Source organism: Aspergillus eucalypticola (assembly GCF_003184535.1).
Source record: "Aspergillus eucalypticola CBS 122712 chromosome Unknown BO83scaffold_12, whole genome shotgun sequence".
In the NCBI taxonomy this organism is placed as follows: Eukaryota; Fungi; Ascomycota; class Eurotiomycetes; order Eurotiales; family Aspergillaceae; genus Aspergillus; species Aspergillus eucalypticola.
The window spans coordinates 27,540-50,302 of NW_020290286.1; the positions used below are offsets into that span (position 1 = coordinate 27,540).

The window sequence follows — 22,763 nt, forward strand, 5'->3', positions numbered from 1 at the left end:
GTATCTGTACTTTGACAAGGTAGTATAGACTACTCCGTGGTGAATGTTGGAAAGTTAAGGAAAAGTGGTAAGTTCCGCTGCATAGTACGGTATTCTGGAACTAAAAGGCCATAGTTTCGAGGCCATTGACTATGAAGTATAGAAGGTTATACCTATATTGTACTATTGACTAAAGAGATGGATAATGGTAATTGAGTAGGTAGTTAGTTAGTTAAAAGCCTTGGAATGACAAAGCACATGGCCTGCCGACACCAGTAATTGTCACTGTATTGTTGGGAGCTTTTGAAAAGTTCTCAACAGCCAGCGCCCCCCGTCCCGCCAAGCCCCTCGGCCCAAGGGCGCTAAGGGATCCCACCAAGCCAGTATTATTCCAGACCTCGCAAAACGTATCAAATTCTTCCTTAACTCTCTTCGCCAGACCCCTCTGCCAAACCATCTCCTCGTTACCCCCTCCCCCCTAAACAGCACTGTCAAGATGTCTGAGCCCATCAGGAATAAGAAAGCGGACTTTCCAGTGGCTCCGTAAGTATCCCTTCGCTGAATTACCAACTTCTCAAACATCTTGTATGCTATGCTCTTTGATCTCTGACAAGATACGACGGTTGCAGGACACCACAGAATACCCCGGCCAACAATGCTCCTATTTCTTCTCATGCCCAGCAACCTGGAATTGCTAGTATCAAAGAAGGTAAAATTCCTTACCACCTTCGAGATCGTTTCTCATACAAACCACTTATAGAGTCTCTTGACCATGCTACGGCGGCTTCCCTATTTGCACGCAACCCTGGGCTCGTTTCGATGATTCAGGGAAAACTCGGATCTCTCGTTGGCCGCTCTTCGGGTTACATTGAATCTTTACCCGTGTCAGTCCGCCGGCGCGTTGCTGGCCTGAAGGGTATCCAGAAGGAGCACGCTAAATTGGAAGCTCAGTTTCAGGAAGAAGTACTGGAACTCGAGAAGAAATACTTCGCGAAGTTTACTCCCTTGTATCAGAGGCGTTCCACGATAGTCAACGGAGCCGCGGAGCCTACGGATGATGAAGTTGAAGCGGGACAGGGTGATGAAGAGGATGTTGACTCTAAAGATGATGCTGAGGCCGCCAAAGAAGAGGATCAGGAGTCCCAAATCGCCGGCATACCTGAATTCTGGCTTTCAGCTATGAAGAACCAGATTTCTCTCGCAGAAATGATCACCGAGCGAGATGAAGAGGCTTTGAAACATCTCGTCGATATCCGTATGGAATACCTCGACCGCCCAGGCTTCCGTCTCATCTTCGAATTTTCAGAGAATGCCTATTTCACAAACAAGACTATTTCGAAGACCTACTACTACAAGGAAGAAAACGGCTACGGTGGTGATTTTATCTACGATCACGCCGAAGGCACCAAGATCGATTGGAAGGCTGAGAAAGATCTTACTGTCCGCATTGAGAGCAAGAAACAGAGAAACAAGAGTGAGTATCGAAATAGCATTTATCAAATGTGCACTGTAGCTGACACTCCTCAGATACGAAACAGACCCGGATTGTCAAAATTACCGTCCCCACGGAGTCATTTTTCAACTTCTTCTCCCCCCCTCAGCCCCCGACTGACGATGATGATACCGTTGCTACTGATATCGAGGAGCGACTCGAGCTTGATTATCAGCTCGGTGAAGACATCAAGGAGAAGCTCATCCCCAGAGCCATTGACTGGTTCACGGGAGAGGCCCTTCAGTTCGAAGAGCTGGGTGACGACATGGATGCTGATGACTACGACGACGAGGACGAGGAAGATGAGGATGAAGATGATGAAGACGATGATGATGAGAGGAGATCCGACCGGGACGTTGACGATGACTCCGATGAAGAGGTGCGCATTCAATGATCATCGCTTGCTCATACCGTCGGTCCATGCTAACACCAGAACAGGATGGCACCTCGAAGCCGAAGAAGGAGGCTGCAGAATGTAAACAAAGCTGAGAATGTTCAGCATGGCTCAATAAACCAAGCTCGGAGCATGCATGAATCAGTTCATCACGCCTAGCCCTCAAGTGGTGTTTTCCTTTTTCTTTCCTTTTGTCTTATCAATGTTTTCGCCTCTACTTTATCATACTTTATTATTTATTTGTCACTGTTTCCACCCCCGGTCCTCTTGACTTGTCGTTTCCGCCTAGTAATCTTGCCTCAGAATGTTGTCCCAGTGTCTTGGGGAGCGCTTTTGTAGTGCAATTAATCCATTGGCGTTTCCTTGTTTAAGGCATCGTGCGCATCGCTAGTCTTGTTGCGTGACACATATCTCTAATCACTTTCTATCCAAATTTTGTGTCCAAGCAACGATATGAAGCATGAGCTTACTCCAGACTTGGGCAGTACACAGAGATCGTATGTCCGCTTGCTCTCGTGTTGGCCCTGTGCGGGGGGGGGAAGAATTAGAAAACAGCTCTTCGTGGCCAGAGGAACATAATCTCTACTGTTTCTAATAACAAAAGCGCTAATGTTTGCTCTTTCAAACCGGCGACTTCATACAAAACGAACGAAAAAACTGCTTTTACCCCCATAATGGGTAGCATGGTGCATACAGTAGATAGTTATCGATGAGTGGTCCGTCTTAGCTAATTTTTAGTAGTGTTTCTTCACCGCCTGTTCTGTCACCATCTTATGTTGATGTAAGACTGTCTATGCTCTGCAGAGCATCTGCCACAATTCGGACTGGCAGCTGCATATGAGCTAGAAAATTGTCCGTTCTAGTCATTCTTGTATAAATATATTCTCTGGGGAAGAGTAGACAACCCCTTGATGGCTTCTGATTATCATCAATACCTAGATAGCAGTAATACATGATGTTCATGATTTCTGGCTCTTGGCGCTGGTGCTGACAACTGTGGGGATCGCGTCGACAAGTGGCGCCGCTCTCCAGGCGCCGCCTCAGGGGTTGCGGCTCGGTAACGCCAGCTGTTAGCCAGTTCAGTAATTTCTCCCTGAAGCGAAGCATGATGCCTTCTTCTGACTTATAATCAAGGATAGAGCCCGTCGCTACCACTACCAGACGGGAAATCATTTCTCGAATTACTTTAATCAGTTGTGCTTTTCCCTCACCTCCTCACTAGATGCCTTTTAACATCGATTATTCGAACAGATCCTCCGAACGTCCCGCATAGGTTGCTTTCTCCGGTCACGTCAAGATATAGAGAGACAACATATCTGCAGACCTGAACGCAATGGCTCACAATTACGAGGTCGGAACAAGGGCTTGGCAACCTGATCCGACCGAGGGATGGGTCGCATCTGAAGTCAAAGAGAAGTTAGTTGATGGGGACAAAGTGCAGCTTGTCTTCTTGATAGAAAATGGAGAGGTTCGTACTATATTATCTGTCCGGCTATCTCACATAGAAGATATGATATCAACTGACAAGTTTATGTGCAAAGACAAAAACTCTGGAAACTACCCAGGCCGAGTTGCAGGTAGACAACAATCCAAAACTGCCGCCCTTGATGAATCCTGCCATGCTCGAAGCCAGCGAAGACCTTACGAACCTGTCTCATCTGAATGAGCCAGCCGGTGGGTGTGTGTCCGAATCGAGATTACGGTGGTTACTGAGTCCCTTCCAGTTTTGCAGGCCATCAAGCTGCGTTATGCCCAGAAAGAAATATACACATATAGCGGCATCGTTCTTATTGCTACCAATCCCTTTGCCCGGGTCGATTCACTTTACGTTCCACAAATGGTGCAAGTATATGCTGGAAAGCATAGGGCATCTCAGGCGCCACACCTCTTTGCTATCGCCGAGGAAGCGTTCGCGTAAGAGCGACTCCTTTTCCAAGGAAAACCTATATGTTTGCTTACGAGATTTGTATAGTGACATGCTACGCGATGGAAAAAATCAAACGATTGTAGTCTCTGGTGAATCAGGTGCCGGGAAAACGGTCAGCGCAAAGTACATAATGCGTTATTTTGCAACCCGCGAGTCTTCAGATCAACCTGGAAAATATACTACCAGTCGAGCAGATGCCATCAGTGAAACCGAAGAGCAGATCTTGGCCACAAATCCTGTCATGGAAGCTTTCGGAAATGCCAAAACCACCCGCAACGATAATTCTTCGCGCTTCGGAAAGTACATTGAGATAATGTTCGATGACAGGACCAATATAATTGGCGCAAAGATACGAACTTATCTTCTTGAACGATCTCGACTTGTCTTCCAGCCACTGAAAGAGCGCAATTATCATATATTCTACCAACTGGTTGCCGGTGCCACTGACCCCGAAAAACAGGAGCTTGGCCTTACGTCCGTCGAGGATTTCGATTATCTTAACCAAGGTGGTACACCGACGATTGATGGTGTTGACGACAGAGCCGAATTCAATGCGACAAAGAAGTCCTTGAGTACTATAGGGGTCCCGGAAAAAACGCAGGCGGAAATATTCCGTGTGCTCGCTGCTTTGTTGCACCTTGGGAATGTCAGAATTACCGCCACCAGGACAGATTCGAGTTTGTCTTCCTCGGAACCTTCACTTGTTCGAGCTTGCCAATTGCTTGGGATTGACGCCAACGAGTTTGCGAAATGGATAGTCAAGAAACAACTGATTACGCGAGGGGAAAAGATAACGTCCAACCTAACTCAACAACAGGCCACGGTGGTCAGGGACTCGGTTGCTAAATTCATTTATTCTAGCCTATTCGATTGGCTTGTTGATAGGATCAACCAAGGTCTGGCTACCGATAGTATCTTGAACAAGTTCAAGTCTTTCATTGGCGTTTTGGATATTTACGGGTTCGAACATTTTGCGAAAAACTCTTTCGAGCAGTTTTGCATCAACTACGCCAATGAGAAGCTGCAGCAAGAGTTTAACCAGCACGTGTTCAAACTGGAACAGGAAGAATATGTGCGCGAGCAGATAGACTGGACGTTCATTGACTTTTCGGACAACCAACCTTGTATTGACCTAATTGAAGCAAAATTGGGTATCTTATCCCTTTTGGATGAAGAATCTCGGTTGCCTATGGGCTCAGATGAGCAATTTGTGACCAAATTGCACCACAATTTCGCCGCAGATAAGCAGAAATTCTACAAGAAGCCCCGGTTCGGCAAGTCCGCGTTTACGATATGTCACTATGCGGTCGATGTGACCTACGAGTCCGACGGCTTCATAGAAAAGAACCGGGACACTGTTCCAGACGAGCATTTGGAGATTCTGCGAGGCTCATCCAATGAGTTCGTGAAAGAAATCCTAGACACGGCAGCAGCCGTTCGCGAGAAAGATTCGGCATCTATCTCATCCAAGCCCGTGGCTGCCCCAGGTCGAAAAATTGGCGTTGCTGTCAATCGCAAGCCAACTCTGGGAGGAATTTTCAAATCATCATTGATTGAGCTCATGAACACAATCAACTCTACCGACGTGCACTACATACGCTGCATCAAACCTAATGAGGCTAAGGAGTCGTGGAAGTTCGAAGGGCCGATGGTACTCAGTCAACTGAGAGCCTGTGGTGTCCTTGAGACTGTACGGATCAGTACTGCTGGATATCCTACACGCTGGACATACGAGGAATTTGCAATCCGGTACTACATGCTTTGTCACTCATCGCAATGGACGTCAGAAATTAGGGACATGTGCCATGCCATTCTACAAAAAGCTCTTGGGGATGGCACCCAGCAAAAGCAAGATAAATACCAACTGGGTTTAACGAAGATATTCTTTCGAGCAGGCATGCTTGCTTTTCTCGAGAATCTTCGCACATCAAGATTGAATGGGTGTGCTGTTATGATACAGAAGAACCTTCGATGCAAGTACTACCGCCGCAGATATCTCGAGGCTCGTGCCTCTATCCTCACAACGCAGGCTCTTATTAGAGGTTTCTTGGCAAGGCAACGTGCAGCTGAGATACGGCAGGTCAAGGCAGCTACGACTATTCAGAGGGTATGGCGAGGACAGAAGGAGCGGCGGAATTACAGCCGCATTCGTGCCAATTTCATTCTTTTCCAGTCAGTTGCGAAGGGATTCCTTTGCCGTCAGAATATCCTCGACACGATCCATGGCAATGCAGCCAAAGTAATACAGCGATCGTTCCGCTCCTGGCGACAGCTACGCGCCTGGAGGCAATACCGCAGAAAAGTGATCATTGTCCAGAATCTCTGGAGAGGAAAGCAGGCCAGGAGAGAGTACAAAAAGCTCCGCGAGGATGCTCGGGACCTCAAACAGATCTCTTATAAGCTGGAAAATAAGGTGGTAGAGTTGACTCAGTACCTCGAATCCTTGAAGCGAGAAAATAAGTCACTCAACTCGCAACTGGAGAATTATGAGACACAAGTGAAGTCTTGGAGAAGCCGACACAATGTGCTCGAGAATCGTTCGAAAGAATTACAGGCCGAAGCAAACCAGGCAGGTATTACTGCTGCTCGCTTAACTGCCATGGAGGAGGAAATGAACAAGTTACAACAGCACCATAATGATGCGCAGGCAACCATCAAGCGTCTACAGGAAGAAGAGAAGGTCTCACGGGAATCGATTCGTACCGCAAACCAAGAGTTGGAGAAACTTCAGCAGCTGAATACTGATGCTGAAAACGAAAAGGCATCTCTTCGTCAGCAGATAGTCGATCTCGAAGAACAGCTTGAGCTTGCAAAGAGGGTTGTGCCTGCCAACGGCGTAAATGGAGATCAGCCGAACGGTGGGCCCATCCAGCCGCCTGCGAGCGGCTTGATAAACCTCGTTTCTTCCAAGAAGCCCAAGCCTAAAAGACGAAGTGCCGGGGCTGAGCGGATCGATATTGATCGTTTCAGTGGTGCCTATAACCCGAGGCCAGTGTCGATGGCCATTCCTAGCTCGGCTATGGGCCGCCAGCATTTCTCGGGAAATGCTTTCTCTCCAGGCCTGGACTCCGTTGAGGTAGAGCTCGAGAATTTGTTGTCTGAAGAAGATGAGCTCAATGAAGAGGTGACTATGGGCTTGATACGCAACTTGAAAATCCCACTACCCAGCTCTACGCCTCCACCAACGGAGAAGGAGGTCTTGTTCCCAGCTTATTTGATCAATTTAGTGACTTCCGAAATGTGGAACAATGGCTTTGTGAAAGAGTCCGAGCGTTTCTTAGCCAACGTCATGCAGTCAATCCAGCAAGAGGTTATGCAGCATGATGGAGAGGATGCCATTAATCCTGGAGCCTTTTGGCTTTCGAATGTCCACGAAATGTTGTCTTTCGTTTTCTTGGCCGAAGATTGGTATGAAGCACAAAAGACGGATAATTTCGAGTATGATCGTCTTTTAGAGATTGTGAAGCATGATCTCGAAAGCCTGGAGTTCAACATTTATCATACGTGGATGAAGGTATTGAAGAAGAAGCTTTACAAGATGATTGTACCAGCGATCATAGAATCCCAGTCCCTCCCTGGGTTCGTTACAAGCGAAACAAACAGGTTTCTTGGGAAGCTCTTACCCTCCAACAACAACCCAGCCTACAGTATGGATAACCTTCTCAGTCTCTTGAACAATGTCTACAAAGCAATGAAGGCTTTCTATTTAGAAGAGACTATTATCACACAGACGGTCACTGAGCTTCTCCGACTTGTCGGTGTCACTGCATTCAATGACCTTCTCATGCGGAGAAACTTTCTCTCCTGGAAACGTGGCCTGCAGATCAATTACAACATTACCCGCATCGAGGAGTGGTGCAAGAGCCATGATATGCCCGAGGGTACACTTCAGCTGGAGCATCTAATGGTAAGATACCTATCGAGGCGATGGATTTGTTCTGTCCGCTAAATTCATCTCTTTCTAGCAAGCGACCAAGCTTCTTCAGCTGAAGAAGGCCACCCTGAATGACATCGAGATTATTCAAGATATTTGTTGGATGTGAGTTCCGGTCAACTTTGTCCTGCTGAAATTCCATGCAGTACTGACAGGTTTAGGCTCTCGCCAAACCAAATCCAGAAACTCCTGAATCAGTATCTCGTGGCTGACTATGAGCAACCTATCAATGGTGAAATCATGAAGGCCGTGGCCTCCCGTGTCACCGAGAAGAGTGATGTTCTCCTCCTGACACCAGTTGACATGGAAGATAGTGGGCCGTATGAGATTGCGGAGCCACGTGTTATAACAGCCTTGGAGACATACACCCCATCATGTAAGTGGGCTTCAGCGGAAAATGCATTGAGTGATGCTAACGGTCTCTGAAGGGCTTCAAACGCCGCGACTAAAGCGGCTGGCTGAAATCGTATCTGCCCAAGCAATGGCTCAGCAAGAGAGGCTGGAGATGACGGAAAGCGGCGCGGCGACGATGGAATAGACTTTGTATATGAACAACGGAGTACCAGCAATTTCATAGAAACCATGATGATGAGCGTTTGTATCGTGCTAGCCAGTTTATATTATAGTACATCTCTGTAAGCAGCCGAATGAAGGCCCCTCATAAGTTGTTGCTCCATTGCAATTTAACCACACTACCACCTGGTGGGGCTGCGGGGAAACTAGAATCTTAAGCGTTGGAGGATTGAACGAACCCTCGGCGGAACAGGTATATATATATTTAGCGCACCCCCGTCTATCCGTTCCTCTTTGTCTGCAGTCTGTCAACGAACAACCTACTATCTGGTTTTTTTATTGTTGCCTCTAGTAAGAATCCGTTCGGTCTACGCAAAGATGGCCTCGATGAAAAAAATAAACTTCATCACCGGCAACAAAAACAAACTAGCAGAAGTGAAAGCGATATTAGGGACTGTGATCGACGTTGAAAATCAAGCAGTTGACCTTCCTGAGATACAGGGCACGATAGAAGAGATTGCCCGGGAGAAATGTCGACGTGCAGCAGAAGTGGTGAGTGACATCGCAGAAGGCAGAATCCGCACAGCTCAAAGACAATGACTCACTTCGGTCAGGTCGGAGGCCCGGTGTTGACGGAAGATACTGCACTTGAGTTTCACGCTCTTAACGGACTGCCTGGCCCATACATGTATGTCTTCCCTCACTTAAGCATACTAACTCTTCTAATAATTCTACCTAGCAAATCATTCCTCGATGCCCTAGGCCATGAAGGCCTGAATAAATTGCTTGACTCATTCGAGACCAGAGCCGCGGAGGCTGTCTGCACCTTTGCCTTTTCCAGCGGACCCGGTTCGGATCCAATCTTATTCCAGGGTAGAACTGAGGTAGGATTAAGTGCCAACTCCACCTACCCTGTCAGAAGCTGACGCATCGCAAGGGAGCTATCGTGAGACCAAGAGGTCCTGCGAATTTTGGTATGTACAGGCGACTATTAGTTACAAACATCAATGCTCACTAGCTTCTCCCAGGCTGGGATCCGATTTTCGAGTATCGCGGCAAGACTTACGCTGAAATGGACAAAGAGGAGAAGGTAATGGAATTGTCCCATCAATTTCTTCAATCAGCCACTAATACTGGAGCAGAACCTCATCTCACACAGATATAAAGCCCTGGTCAAGTTGCAAGATTGGCTGGCCGACAGACGTGATTGATATAAACTGCGAATTTCACGGTGCGAATTGGTGTCGGTTTCGGCCGCCCCCCTCCCCCGGATTGCCGTGGGTAAATCGAGATCTCAGGCTCGGTCATTTTTCCAAGATTGTACCCAGCTAGAAATCCTTGCGCAATTGGACTCTACATCATCATCCCTCTCACTATTCAATTCAACCACTAATTCCTCGTCGAAGGCTTCTCGAGCTTCGTCAAGCAAAACACCAAATATTTCGGCATCTAAATTTTCCTGCAGCTTCGTCTCATTGTATCCCCTGTAAACCGATAAGCTCCAATTAGATATTTCAGCTAATAATGAAGGGGGAGGGCGGGGGTGGGAGCGGATGGCTTATATTCCTTGTGGTGTACCTTGATGCGAGACGATCATAATGAACAGCAGTAGATGGGCAGCGTAATACAACGACCAGATCAATCCATGACTTGGGGAATAGATCGCATGCATGCCAGTCAATTAGATAGCCACCTTGAAGTACTTGATCCTCGATAGCGTCCAGGAGCTGCAATATGTATGTTAGGTAAATGTGAGGAGACTGGGAACTAGACTATATAAGCGTTACATGAACGTACTTTGTCCTCGTCCACAACCCAGGTTTGTAATTCGTGGTCATATGTCTCGTAGCAGTCTCGCTCTTTTGCGACATGGTTGATTGAAAGATGCCGCAGACCTGTCTCCTCGGCCAATTGTTCACAATGGACGGTTTTTCCTACGCCGGGCGTGCCTGTTATTATCACATTTGGAGATGTCCGCATTATGCCTCATAAAAATGTGCGACGTGAATGAGTATTTTTTTAATTTGCCCGATAAAGGCCGATAAAGTTTCAACAGTGAGGGGAAAATTTCCGTGGGGTAAGTAATCAGTACAGCTTCGGATTATCAAAAGTCCCGATATCTCCATAAGTTACCCGGTGCTACATGATTCGTTATCGTTATCTAGTTGGTCGAAGCTGCCGTGCTCATATTTATATATGCACGAATAGGCACTATAGTACTCAGAAAATGCTAGCTCATATGTAACCCTGATAAGGATGGTGATATGTAGAGCTCGCCGGGTGGCTTGAGTTCTTACAACGTGGTACAATGCACGGGAAAACTCAAACCTGGGTAACTTTCCTCTTGAGCATGATGCTACTTGTTGAGCTGACGTATAGCGGCTACCTGACGAGTCATGCCCATACTCATGATAGTGGGAAATGGCAAACTAGGCATGTTGTGATGTGCGCTTCACACTGGAAGGCCAAAGAACTGTTGCTGTTTTGCAGTTTGATGCCATGCCGCGATAGTTTGCAGTGCTATTTGCTAGACGAATTGGCGGAATATTTTAGTCTAGAAGCAATCTGGTAAGCTATTACTGCATCGTCACCATATTGGTCGCCTCTTCTATCATACTTACTTTAGAAGCTCAAATGCCTTGTACTTCTGCAAATATGCTGTGCCTCGTCTGTATGCCTTCAATACGCGTGCAGGGTCCGACGTCAGTGCTTGTGCCCCCCTAAGGCGCTTCACTGCTGGGGGTGTTCGGAACATAGGATCGAAAACTAGTATGTCTGCGCTGCCACCGTCACGTATTTCGAAGCCGATAATGGTCATGGAATGTCCTGTTTATGTCCGGCCACCAATTAGACAGGTCCCATATCACGAAGAAAAAGGTCTTCAAACCCTGGTGCTGGAAGTAAATGGGGGGCAAGTTCGTCTGCATGACTTTTTTCCCTTCCTCCAAAGCACTTGATTCTCGAAAATAAGCCGCAACATTCATATATAATGCGTCATGTGCACGCACTTCCTTCGAGGCACCAATGCTGTTTGCTTCGCACCTGTGGGTTGTTAAAGCAGCGCTTCGCAATTTGTAGAAGGAGTCTTACTGTATGCCGAGACTCGAGAACAGGGCTTGTGCCTATAGAGTAATGAATCAAATTGCAACCATAAGATTACGTTCATGGTCATCATACCTCTGGCGTGCCAATGTACTTCCTTGTTCCTCGGATACCTCCTGTTTCGACCCTCCCTACACTATTGAAACCCTTGTCCCACGCATCTTCGATCATATCTTGTAGTTGGAAGATCGTGGGTAGTTCCGTTGGGAAGCGCTCATGCCCCGGAAGCTGGGTTTCTTTCAAAAAGGTGATTAGCATTTGGATGTTCCTATAGCCGCAAAATCCCCCTTCTTTGGGGATCTTGGAGATCTGATGGACCTTTGGGCTGCAGAAAAAAGCACGTTGGACGGATTTGTCCTGCTCACACAACCGAGCGAGCACCGGGATGACATCGCGCGTCTCGTTTTCGACAGCTTCGCGCCTCCGAAGCGTGCCGTCTGAGGCAATTGTGTTTGTGAAGATTGACATAGAACCCCTCTCTAACATTCTTCGCAGCCATGATGGCATCTGCTTTTCGTGAGCATGAGGCCCTAACTCCGTACGCTAGGTTGAGTGTCAGCACAACGCGCTCTATGATGTATAAAGGGTAAGTGAGGATTTCGTACTCCAAGCCGCTTAGCTGTCTCTCTGTGCGGTGTTTTTGTGCCGCTGACCAATGACCACGGCGAGGGCGTTCTATCTTCATTGGGTAGCAGCCCGGGAGTGCGCTGTTTCAACCGTTCCCGTCTCTCTGCGTCGTGGCTTGACACTGGACTCTCCACGTCAACAGGCAACTCTGGCTGGTGTAAAGATATGTCTTCAAAGGCAACTGTTTCCGCAAAGTGCAAGTCGAGGTGGGCGGCGAGTTCAGTGTTGAGTACTATTTCCCCACAGCCGTGCGGACACTCGGCATAATCCCCTGGACATTCTCCTGTTCCAGTTGAAGATGCATTTGCCGGCCGTCTGCTATGCTCAGCCTGAGTATCCACTTCAGGGTGATAAACGTCCACATGCTCTACAACACGGCTAATGTCCGGATCAGAAAATGGACAAAAGGGACACGTTGAATCACTATGATTTATCTGGTCCATGGCAGCCAGTTTTTTATTGTAACCGCCCCAAGGATTACCTCAAGATGAGATGAAAACAGCTCCGCGTTCTTGTAAGTTATGGTTAGCATATGTGTTCCAGCAACTAAGAAGAGGTGATTAGGAGCCGACTAGGGCCAGAAAGTAGACAAAATTGACAGTTGGCTAAATAGGCAACCATCGTAGGCCCACCTAACTCAACCACAAAATCATGTGCCAAGTAGGTTAGATGCGAAGATCGAGGCCCAACTGAGACAACTTATGTTAAAACAATATACAATTTAACTTTTCTTATAACCATTACTTACTCCGACGATGTACTGGGGTGTGGCCAAGAGCCCAACAATGAGAATGAATGGAAGTTTGGCCTCGGGGACTCTCTGGTATTATCAAACAATACCATTACGGGTAATATTAGCCTCATATTCATATCGGTTATTCTTCCCGACTTGCTACCAGCAAATCAAGATGTAGTTAGTTTGCTACTGTAAGTAGGCAGGAAATACGGAGTATATTAATATTTCCGCCGATGAAATATTACTGCTACTTAACATGTATCACAAATTAGATTTGATGCACCCCTTCTTGCACATATTAAGATAGACGAATCTGTCTTTCTGATGGTAAAACAGTACAGAGTATCATAATATCGATAACAGGTAGCATACTGAACGGATCTCATTGAATAGTCACACCTCGCTAGTTCTATAATACAAACTGCTGCACATAGCAATACCAAGGGAAATCAGAAACGTGGGACCCTAAATGGGCGATACCATAATCCGCGACAAAACAGCCAAATCAACCACCTGTAGTCTGCTGTTGAGCCATCTTCGTATGAGAGTCTCATTATATCTGAGCGCAAGCATGATTACAGGTATCATAGATTCAATCCTTGAAAAGAATTTTGATGCCTATAAAACTTTTGTATTGATGGCTAAAAATGATCAGCCAGATAGGATGTCTAATACAATGTGTTATAGAAGAACATGATAGTTTAACATAGCACCAAGTGGTCCAACTGAGAATTCAAAATGTATTCTGATTGATGCCATTCTCCCATCTCTTTGATATGAGAACACATGGTTAGGGGGTAGATTACTTTATGAAACGGGGCATATGCAAACTCGGAAAGAACTAGACTGCTTTGATACCTTAACTAACTAGTTAGTTACCTTCGTTCTCTGACTCAACGTTTATCTTCGATTAGTAATAATTGAGTTCTGATAATGTGTACCCGCAAAAGGAAGGCGGAGAAACAAAATGGCGAACGACTATTCGTTCTACATTTCATCGGCATGAGCTCCGCTTTCGCAACCCCGCCAGTGCACATAAAAAAGGCTGTCCCGCTACCGGAGCCAATTGCGTGGGTGTGTCATCTCTCAATTGCAAGGCTTCAACGTGCTGTTTGAGCGACCCCAAGATGGACGATCATCAGCAAAACCAGAAGGATCTTTTGGAAGTTGCCAGGTATGAGTCAAAAGACTCACCGGATAGCAATTGGGTTGTGCAGAAGTTTGGAGGTACCAGTGTTGGGAAATTCGCATTGAACATCATTGACCAAGTGGTATTGTAAGTATAATCGCCCTCTGAACATCCTTCTTAATTTCGCCGTATTTGCTAACAACGGCTTTGAATCAGACCAAGTCTACTCGAACACCGCGTGGCTATAGTTTGTTCGGCAAGGAGTAGTTCAACGAAGGCTGCAGGAACCACAAACCGGTGAGTCATAACCCCTGTGTTCCAAATCCCAAGAGATCTTTCCATAGCCTGTCCAGCTCCTGTCCGCAATGTCTCTACGACTTCCAGATCCTGTTATAATAGAGTTACCATTCGGACTAACCTACTATATAACGCAGCCTTTTGCGAGCAGCTCGGGATGCGGAAGACGCTCTATCACAGGAATATGCTTCCCTTGTTGAGGCAGTCCGGCTCGAACATATCCAGGTTGTTGACGAACAAATTCAGTCCATGGTACTTAAGTCCCGGCTCATTTCAGAGATAAACAACGAATGCGACAAAGTACTTCGAGTCCTGGAGGCTGCACAAACTTTAGGAGAGATAAGCGCACGATGCGTGGATAAAGTGATTAGTACAGGAGAAAAACTCAGTTGTCGCCTCATGGCCGCTTATATTCAGGACCGCGGGGTGGATTCACAGTACGTGGATCTAGCTGAGGTCATCGATTTTCCTATCTCGAATCAGGGTCTCGACCAGGACTTCTACAATAATCTCGCTGCAGCTCTTGGCCGAAAGATTCGGGCCTGTGAGAACAAAGTGCCAGTTGTTACTGGTTTTTTCGGAACCGTACCTGGTGGCCTCCTCGATCAAATTGGCCGCGGTTATACTGATCTTTGCGCCGCTCTCGTTGCTGTTGGAATAGATGCCAAGGAACTCCAAGTCTGGAAAGAGGTTGATGGAATATTCACCGCAGATCCCCGGAAAGTGCCTACTGCACGCCTTTTACCTGCAATCACACCAGCCGAGGCAGCTGAACTGACATTCTATGGTTCGGAGGTGATCCATCCCTTCACTATGGAGCAAGTCATCCGTGCCAAGATTCCAATTCGCATAAAGAATGTTATGAACCCAAGAGGTGATGGCACCGTGATCTTTCCAGACTCCACTTTTGAACTGGAGAAGACAACCCCAGGTCATGATCCGAGACTATTCCGTACCCGCAGCCCCAGTCTTGTGCAGCGGCCTAAACGCCCAACGGCGGTAACGATCAAGCACAAGATATTGGTGATTAATGTCCATTCCAACAAACGTTCGCTCTCACATGGATTCTTCGCTGGGATATTCTCCGTCCTCGACAGGTGGAGACTTTCTATCGATTTGATATCTACAAGTGAGGTTCATGTCTCGATGGCTCTTCATTCGGAAATGCCTCTCCTAAACGGAGTCGGGAGGGATGAATACCAGGTAATTGATGAAGATCTTAAAGGTGCTTTGCGTGACCTGCAGAGATATGGTACAGTTGATATCATCCCCGAGATGGCAATCCTTAGTCTTGTCGGAAAACAGATGAAAAATATGATCGGAGTAGCTGGCCGCATGTTTTCTACCCTAGGTGAGAACAATGTCAATATAGAGATGATTTCCCAGGGTAAGTCTCGCTTTCACCTGTGCGTCTTGAACACCGACTGACGATATACCGCCCTGAAGGTGCAAGTGAGATCAACATCTCGTGTGTCATAGAAGAAAGAGACGCTGATCGTGCCCTAAATATCATCCACACCAGCATGTTCACATTCTTGGACTAAAAGTGCTCTTTTTGTTCCTTATACATTTGCGTCGCGCTACCTTCCAGATATTGTGTCCGCCCCTAACGCTATGATGTCCATTATCACCCTTATGTCTCCCCAACCTACAAGAGTCACGCGCATATAAACAGCTGTGTAGTTGATTCATGCTTCTTTTCTTCCTTTCTATATTCTTTCCTTTCCTTCTTCGGTTGCAGGTTTGTCTAATGCAGATAGATTTAGGACTTTTCTTGTATGCTTCAGGTTGTTCATGCATCGGCGTCAAGTTTATTTTCTTTGGTCTACTGGGGTTGGCTTACCATTATACATCTTCTGATTTATCTGTCCTTATTGTCTATTTTATAGAGCTTCATCTTCTTGCAAGACCTTTCCCACTATTCTAAAGGAATGCTTCCCAAGCTTCTTTCTGCATATTCATCACATTGCTGAATAGTTTTTTGTCAGAAAGGCTTATATAGCGAGTTCCGGACTTAATTCTGCTTACAGTAATGATCAGTATATGCATAGTTCCTGCAGGTCCAACAAAAGCCATGTTCACAACGGTGCATGCGAGGTTTATTTATCACATTGTTCAACAACAACCTTGCACGAGGAAAAGAATATATGATGATATAGTAGTGGATACAGTAGTTTGGGGTAGATCCCTGAATATAGGAGTAGGAGCAAATCATGCCAGTTACAACATACGTTTACAAATTGTTTGTATAATATTAGAGATAGTTAGCAGTACGTTATGCGGGTAATGCCGAATAAGTTCACGGCCCCTTCGAGGGTATTGTAACATGTAGACATTTCAGATATTCAGACGGCGGTTCTATAATCTATAGAACTTAGATAGGTGCTAACTAGGGTCAACCCTTGCGCCACCATGGCACTTTTAGCTTGACTTCCTTCTAGCTCCACGGGTGTTGCAGTTATTATACAGCGAGATCGATTCACAGTACCTAAGAGCTTTGATAAGAAAATGTAGGGAAAGGAAAGGCGAGTGGGTGGGGGCGGCAATTCAAAACCCCTAAGTGCATGGCTCACAGCAGTAAGTGGTTGCTTACGCCTCGGTCGCTGCATTGTCTTAGACAAGCCGCATTATTGCGAGTCCCTAGCTCGGTATTCGCTGCTTCTTCTGGGAGGGAGGTGAGGTAATCATCCCTGGATGGCATAAATTGTTCATGTGGCTTATTTGTGCTGTTCAATGAGTTCAGTAGCGCTTTACTTACATAGTAGATTGTGAACAGGGTTTCATGGAAGCTAGGGCCGTAGTGGGCTACTAGTACCATCGTGAAGTCGGAGAATGTTTGTGGTAGCGAAGTAATACGTAGCCTAAGTGCTTCCAGAAGGGTGGGAGTGTGGATACGGTATCCTCGTCAGTTACAATTTTTATAACGAATGAGTAGAACTGTGTTCGGTAGCCTAGACTGTATTTGGTAGGCTGGGAATTTATAATAATGTATCAAGTGCATGCCACCAGAGTCCAGACTCCAAACTGCTTTCATCAATTGACCAAGGGACCCATGATCTGCAAAATTCGCCGGCTGATTGGGTGGGTTTGAGCAAGGGATGAATCCCCATGGGTCTAACAGATGTAGCGTCGATACTGTTCACTGGGCAGCATCAAGGGACCCGCATGCCTACTCAGTCTGTGCTAGGCTAGTAAGGGAGGAGGGGGAGCCAGGGATTGGTATTACCATCTACATTTATGTATGCGGTACGAAGCACAAGAGGACGAAATTGCAAACACGGAGTAAATGGTAATTTACTTGTGACGATACGTGTAATATCTGCCTCTCATGCCTGATGGCCACCCGAGGGTAGCTTGATAGTCCGGAGGCTGCCCGACGCGTGACGCGCACGCGCCATAACCATACCATACAGGCCCGACGAGGCGCGTGGGCAATCAACAGGTGCAGCCTGTCTTTCTTCGTTCTCTCATTCTTCACTCAACTAAGGAATTATTCACAAAATATCTTGCGCATATCTCCCCACCTTACCTGGATGGACCTTACCGGACAAAGGGATTTGAACTTAGTCGAGCCGTCTTGCCGCCTATGTTCTGGGACTCTTTCCTTCGATAACCCACTTGCTCCATCGCTCTGTTCTCGGTCTCATCATCCAACATACATCATCTACTTCGCGCCTACTCAACGTACCACACCCTACCAGAGGCAGTCTGCTCTTGGCTACATCATTGTCCAGATAACCACGTCAAGTTTCACGCCTTGGATGACAAAGGCTTTTCCCCTAGGCCGTCTGTGTCCTTGTCTCTAGATTACTGCCTTTGCATCGCGCTCTTACGCGCTTGATGTTCTGACCATCATCGTTTCTCGCACTGCGATTTGGAACTCTATCACCCAGATTTTGTCCAAATATCCCAGCAAGGCGTGCTCCCTCGTTCATTCTGCGGGTACCTTGCCAGAGCCCAAGGTGACCCGAAGCTTTGCCCTGTTGCCATACACGGTGTGCGGAAGTTTGCTCCGCGTCGAAAGTCCCTTGACACCAAGGTACAGGGCATAGATCGTGGCAGTATGAGCCCGACACGTTCTGCGCCGGTAACCTCACGGCCTTCTTGTGGAAAAGCGATTTCCAAGCCACGCCCCCGCTTAGAGCCCTCACCTTTACCTCTGCAGCCCGTTGAGCATGTGTCGTCGGCGAAAGATCAATTTCCAAATGCGACCACTTCTACGACACACAACGCTTCGCCAGCAAAAGTTGCTCGCAGCTCAAGTAGCCTATTTTCTGGACATGGAAGTCTAGGATTCGTTCCCATCACGGCTCCCCCGGCTCCAAAATTCACCACAGATTCTCCTTCCAAACACCCCTCTTTCGGATATCGCCACAGCGCTGCTTCTTCTTCCATGCCCCAATCCGCGTTATTCACGACATTCTCCACTTCCAGTTCAGGGAAACACTCACCTAAGGATGCGCAGTCATCAGATGAGCCCAACAGCGATAATTTTGCAGACTTCCCTGAACCCTCATTCATACCGAAACCTGTGAAGAGGACACTTATGGACGCGGCGCCACTAAAGGAACGACAAACAAAAAAGCAGAAGCGGGAGGAACCTAGTTCTATGCGCTTGCCGGAACCTCATGAAATGCCCCCGATAGAAGACGATGGCACGAAGCCGCCTTATAGCTATGCGACGCTAATTGGCATGTCTATACTTCGTGCGCCAAACAGGCGATTGACCTTAGCGCAAATATACAAGTGGATCTCGGATACGTTTTCTTATTACAAAAATAGTGACCCAGGTTGGCAGAACAGCATTCGGCACAATCTTAGCCTGAATAAAGCATTTATCAAGCAAGAAAGACCTAAGGATGATCCAGGGAAAGGCAACTACTGGGCAATTGAACCTGGAATGGAAGCTCAATTCCTCAAAGACAAGCCACTGCGCCGCGCAACCATGTCCAGCCTTCCTCTTCCGGCCGCGCCGCAGAAGGACACAGCTCGTCCGCATAACTCAAGTACTACTACTTGGGCAGTCCCGCCCCCCCCATATCAAGCGACAGGAAAACATTCGAAGCCTGTGGATTTGTCTTCTGATGCCACCCTCCCTGCTTCTGACCCTGCTCTTCAAGAAGACACGAGTGACGAACATACCAACCGTACTGTGCAACAGACTCTTGGACATCGATCGTCACCACTACAACCCATACATTCGTCACCACCTGTTGTACCTCCTCGTTACACTCGACAAGGAACCCCTCCAACCCCTTCTCAAACCATCACTTCGGGATTAGTATCCATCACCAATAAGAGAAAGCAAACTGCAGTGAATGACAGCGGATACTTCTCGTCGCTAGAGTCCTCAGCTTTGCGACCAAACGAAGCTGGGCACATTCTGACTTCGGATCTAGACATAGACCCTCCCCGAATCAAGCGTGGTCGGGCAGAGGAAGAGATAGCTCGAATTCGAAGTTCCTCACACGACATTAGCCCAAGTCACTGTGGCATCTTGAAGGACTCAGGATTAGTTGTTGGTTCATCGCCCCTCCGTGGGGAATATATCAGCATGCTACCCCCTCCTATCACGCCGGTCATCAAATTCAAGAAACCCGCTAAGCCACCACCTTCAGTATCACCAAACACGAATCTACGGAACCACCGTAAAAAGATTCAACACATGGTCAATTCCCCGATAAAACATTTGGGACTCAATGATGAGGATCTTCCGTGGAGTCCAGCTTTTAATATCCAAGACGAAACGTTCACGCCGAGCGAGAACCTTCATACTGGCTTCGATGTCTTTGCGGATCCTGTTTCGGATAACATATCAACCCCAGCATACGGCTCGCCAGAGAAGCGGTCTACTAAGCGTACTCGAACAGACGCTGGCGGATCAAATGGCAATATACTGGCAGATATCACATCATTGAATGCCAACAACAGGCTAGGGGTGCAGCCGTTGCAATCATCGACCAAAGCTAAAGGCCTTCTTTTCCCCGAGTCGCCTTCCAAAGTGACTGACTCAGCACGTTATCTGGACTCTTCACATGAGGATTTCTTCTCGTTTCATCTTTTTGATGAAAGCCCGACAGAAATCGATGGCGTGGATATCCTGCAGGGATTTCAGAAGATCGGGGGTATGAGCAAGGAAGAATCGTCAAGATCGAAGTCATACCCACCGAGGCCTTCGTGCAGTCATCGGAGCAACACACCTCTGTTCTAAAGCCAGGAGGTTGGGGGCTTGGACGATGAAGGTGAAATTGAAGCCATAAAACAATAATGCGCAGCGAGCGCCTCGGGAGATTTGCATTTTCTTTCTTGATGGTGTACTAAATTGGCAAGTTGTCCGATCCAGCTGGTAGACAACGGGTTTTTCTGAGGGATAGGGGGGGCGCATTTAATCTGTGTGTTTCATTTTTGAGCAGATGAGGTTGCTGGAGTTTAAAGGGTGGTTGGTAGTCGGTTATGACATATACCGGACCTGGAATGACCTTGTTACGACCTTTATGACGACATTTGGTAAGATGTACATGAGTATGTGATGTCTAAACGAACTCGAATTTCTGCTTTTTTGCTTGCGTGTCGTTTCAGTTTTCTTTGCTTATGTCCCGGAATGTTTGAGGTGATTTACCAAGCACATATTCAAGTTGGCTTCCACTACAAGAGCGCACAGTTTGCATTGTTTCTGTATTTTTTGAAGTGTAAAAGAGCGTAGAAGTGTATTACTTTCTAGTTTCAGAAAAGGTAATAAGGAGTTCAGGTATGTTCTTAATAATGAACAGAGCCTAGTGAGTTGGTGCCGAATGATGCGCGAAGCAAGCAGAAACCGAAAAAAATGTTCGAAAGGCAGCGTACGAGGAAACAGTACATGGAAGGAAAAGATGTCTGAGGTCTCAATTCCTAACCTAACGCCGTACCAAAGAAAGGTCTAACCTGCGTGACCTGTGCCTCTCAACTGATTTAACGAAACCCGGATACGCTAAAATACAGAAAAAGAAATTTTGTTTTCGAGATGAGGCTAGTCGCTGCTAGCACAACCGCGACACCCACAACTAACACATTGAATTGTTTGATCTTCTTTGAGCTGCGCCTTAGGTACCCGACAGATGCAAGTTGCATTGAAATTCGTTTCCTTCGTCTGGATGCACCGGAGGCAGCATAACTGTAATAAAGACATGGCACGTGTTAGTTATTTCATCTTGTTCCAGGTCTTGGTAGGGCAATCTCGTGGTAGTATCCCTTGAAGGATGACAGCAAGGAGGAGATATAAGGAAGAGCAGAAGTAGAAAACGGGTAGATAGTAACCTTTTCATAGCCTTGCTTCTTCCATTTCGCAATCAAGTTGGCGTCCGCATAGTTGTTCTTCAAAAGCCATTCGTACAGCTGTTTTGATATGGCTTCTTTTTCGTAATACAAGTCATATACGTATCTCGACCCTATGTGTCATACTATGAGTAACTTTGAGCCTTCGACAACTGGAATATGAATTCGACGGAAGACCACTTACTCTGGTGGCTGATTTGGAATATGGGCCACAGCATCTCGTGCTTTTTCTTCCCGTCATGCGATGCATTCTCCGCATCTTTCATCTTATTGCTGAACTCCAGGAGTGTATCCTCTATATCATCGAAGCCTGCCGGGGGCGGTTTGCGATTTCGCGAGGTCCGTACTGGGGGCATTTCTGGATATGTAGCCAACGAGACAAAAATGAAGGCGGTTTTGCGTGATTTCTCGAAAGAGGGACAGAAGTGAGTATTGCGAAACCAAACACCGCAACCCTGTTGATTTTGCGTAGCCCAAAGAATGATTTGCTCCACAATAGATAGATGCGTTCGAGCGGCGGGCGCTACGAGCTTGCGGCCGCATCTGCCATGGCACACCGCCTTTAATTCTTCTAGGCGTTTGATTCCGATGGTTGAGCATCGTCAGAGACCAACCAGCAAACCATCCCATCTCCTACTCCAGACCTGTACTTAGCATACTCGCGATCCGTTCCTAAAACAACATTTATCATTAAATTCTACCTTTCCGGTCCCTTTCACAGAAATCCATCTTCACCATGGACGCACAGACCCAGGTCGATATTAGCAAGCTGAATGATGCCGACAAGAACGAACTGAGCCAGATGTTGGCGAACGAGCAACAAAAGGCCACGATGCAGCAAAGTGAGTTATTTATGTCCGAGTCGCTATTATCTAAGCCGTTTCGTCCCTGTCTTGCGACTTTCCAGGGCAACATTTTGCTAATGGTCATCATTTAGCCGTCCATTCGTTGTCCGATATTTGCTGGAAGAAATGTATCGCGGGAAAGATCTCGTCAGGTCGCCTGGAACAAAATGAGGAAACATGCGCGCAGAACTGCGTTGAGCGGTGGATGGATTCGAACCTTGCGATCCTGAAGCATCTCGAAGCTCTTCGTGGATAAGCTGTGTAATCTTTGTCTTCTACTTCTTCAACGAAAAGCAGCGGGCTCTTGCATAGAGCACGTCTGCCGTCACCCTATATGTAAACGGGTACCTCATGTATTATATCAATCATACCAATAGAAAGGACGTGCTGGCTTTGCCACATGGAAAAGCACCGTGACCATGCCGGAAGTTCACTTTTCAGCTCTGGCGGCCTGCGCATGTGAGGCTGTGACATGCA

The 22,763-nt window shown here is 47.0% G+C and overlaps 9 protein-coding genes across 9 annotated transcripts; 6 read left to right on the forward strand and 3 right to left on the reverse strand.

Moving 5' to 3' along the window:
- Positions 1-475: 475 nt before the first annotated feature.
- nap1 (histone chaperone NAP1) lies at positions 476-1,865 on the forward strand (the record flags this gene model as incomplete). The annotated part of the gene is made up of 3 exons (XM_025532763.1): positions 476-522; positions 609-1,453; positions 1,507-1,865. 3 exons carry the CDS (start codon positions 476-478, stop codon positions 1,863-1,865), a joined length of 1,251 nt encoding a protein of 416 aa, XP_025388045.1.
- A 1,092-nt stretch (positions 1,866-2,957) lies between these two features.
- BO83DRAFT_337598 (type V myosin) lies at positions 2,958-8,408 on the forward strand. Its single transcript, XM_025528480.1, has 7 exons — positions 2,958-3,333; positions 3,407-3,539; positions 3,590-3,779; positions 3,838-7,699; positions 7,758-7,831; positions 7,888-8,102; positions 8,155-8,408. Exons 1-7 carry the CDS (start codon positions 3,199-3,201, stop codon positions 8,262-8,264), a joined length of 4,719 nt encoding a protein of 1,572 aa, XP_025388046.1. The 5' UTR covers positions 2,958-3,198; the 3' UTR covers positions 8,265-8,408.
- Positions 8,409-8,525: 117 nt separating this feature from the next.
- On the forward strand, positions 8,526-9,707 carry BO83DRAFT_378316 (non-canonical purine NTP pyrophosphatase). The gene is made up of 6 exons (XM_025531222.1): positions 8,526-8,791; positions 8,854-8,927; positions 8,979-9,123; positions 9,177-9,213; positions 9,268-9,329; positions 9,382-9,707. The coding sequence occupies exons 1-6, from the start codon at positions 8,618-8,620 to the stop codon at positions 9,448-9,450; spliced, it is 561 nt and encodes a 186-aa protein (XP_025388047.1). The 5' UTR covers positions 8,526-8,617; the 3' UTR covers positions 9,451-9,707.
- BO83DRAFT_312676 (nucleoside triphosphates FAP7) lies at positions 9,534-10,219 on the reverse strand (the record flags this gene model as incomplete). The annotated part of the gene is made up of 3 exons (XM_025527528.1): positions 9,534-9,723; positions 9,818-9,966; positions 10,037-10,219. The coding sequence occupies 3 exons, from the start codon at positions 10,217-10,219 to the stop codon at positions 9,534-9,536; spliced, it is 522 nt and encodes a 173-aa protein (XP_025388048.1).
- Positions 10,220-10,334: 115 nt separating this feature from the next.
- BO83DRAFT_360559 (C78 family peptidase) lies at positions 10,335-12,758 on the reverse strand. Its single transcript, XM_025529410.1, has 7 exons — positions 12,717-12,758; positions 11,947-12,657; positions 11,417-11,884; positions 11,330-11,361; positions 11,127-11,281; positions 10,861-11,065; positions 10,335-10,793 (listed from the first exon to the last, which is right to left on the reverse strand). The coding sequence occupies exons 2-7, from the start codon at positions 12,409-12,411 to the stop codon at positions 10,760-10,762; spliced, it is 1,359 nt and encodes a 452-aa protein (XP_025388049.1). The 5' UTR covers positions 12,412-12,657; positions 12,717-12,758; the 3' UTR covers positions 10,335-10,759.
- A 996-nt stretch (positions 12,759-13,754) lies between these two features.
- On the forward strand, positions 13,755-16,094 carry BO83DRAFT_378319 (aspartate kinase). The gene is made up of 4 exons (XM_025531223.1): positions 13,755-13,980; positions 14,050-14,130; positions 14,268-15,517; positions 15,577-16,094. The coding sequence occupies exons 1-4, from the start codon at positions 13,832-13,834 to the stop codon at positions 15,672-15,674; spliced, it is 1,578 nt and encodes a 525-aa protein (XP_025388050.1). The 5' UTR covers positions 13,755-13,831; the 3' UTR covers positions 15,675-16,094.
- Positions 16,095-18,064: 1,970 nt separating this feature from the next.
- Positions 18,065-20,500, forward strand: BO83DRAFT_29412 (forkhead box transcription factor). Its single transcript, XM_025527111.1, has one exon. The coding sequence runs from the start codon at positions 18,194-18,196 to the stop codon at positions 20,339-20,341; it is 2,148 nt and encodes a 715-aa protein (XP_025388051.1). The 5' UTR covers positions 18,065-18,193; the 3' UTR covers positions 20,342-20,500.
- A 636-nt stretch (positions 20,501-21,136) lies between these two features.
- On the reverse strand, positions 21,137-21,797 carry BO83DRAFT_312532 (BUD31 family protein; the record flags this gene model as incomplete). Its single annotated transcript, XM_025527521.1, has 3 exons — positions 21,137-21,280; positions 21,424-21,554; positions 21,626-21,797. The coding sequence occupies 3 exons, from the start codon at positions 21,795-21,797 to the stop codon at positions 21,137-21,139; spliced, it is 447 nt and encodes a 148-aa protein (XP_025388052.1).
- A 258-nt stretch (positions 21,798-22,055) lies between these two features.
- Positions 22,056-22,712, forward strand: BO83DRAFT_378322 (Tim10/DDP family zinc finger protein). The gene is made up of 2 exons (XM_025531224.1): positions 22,056-22,283; positions 22,379-22,712. Exons 1-2 carry the CDS (start codon positions 22,178-22,180, stop codon positions 22,540-22,542), a joined length of 270 nt encoding a protein of 89 aa, XP_025388053.1. The 5' UTR covers positions 22,056-22,177; the 3' UTR covers positions 22,543-22,712.
- The last annotated feature ends 51 nt before the right edge of the window (positions 22,713-22,763 follow it).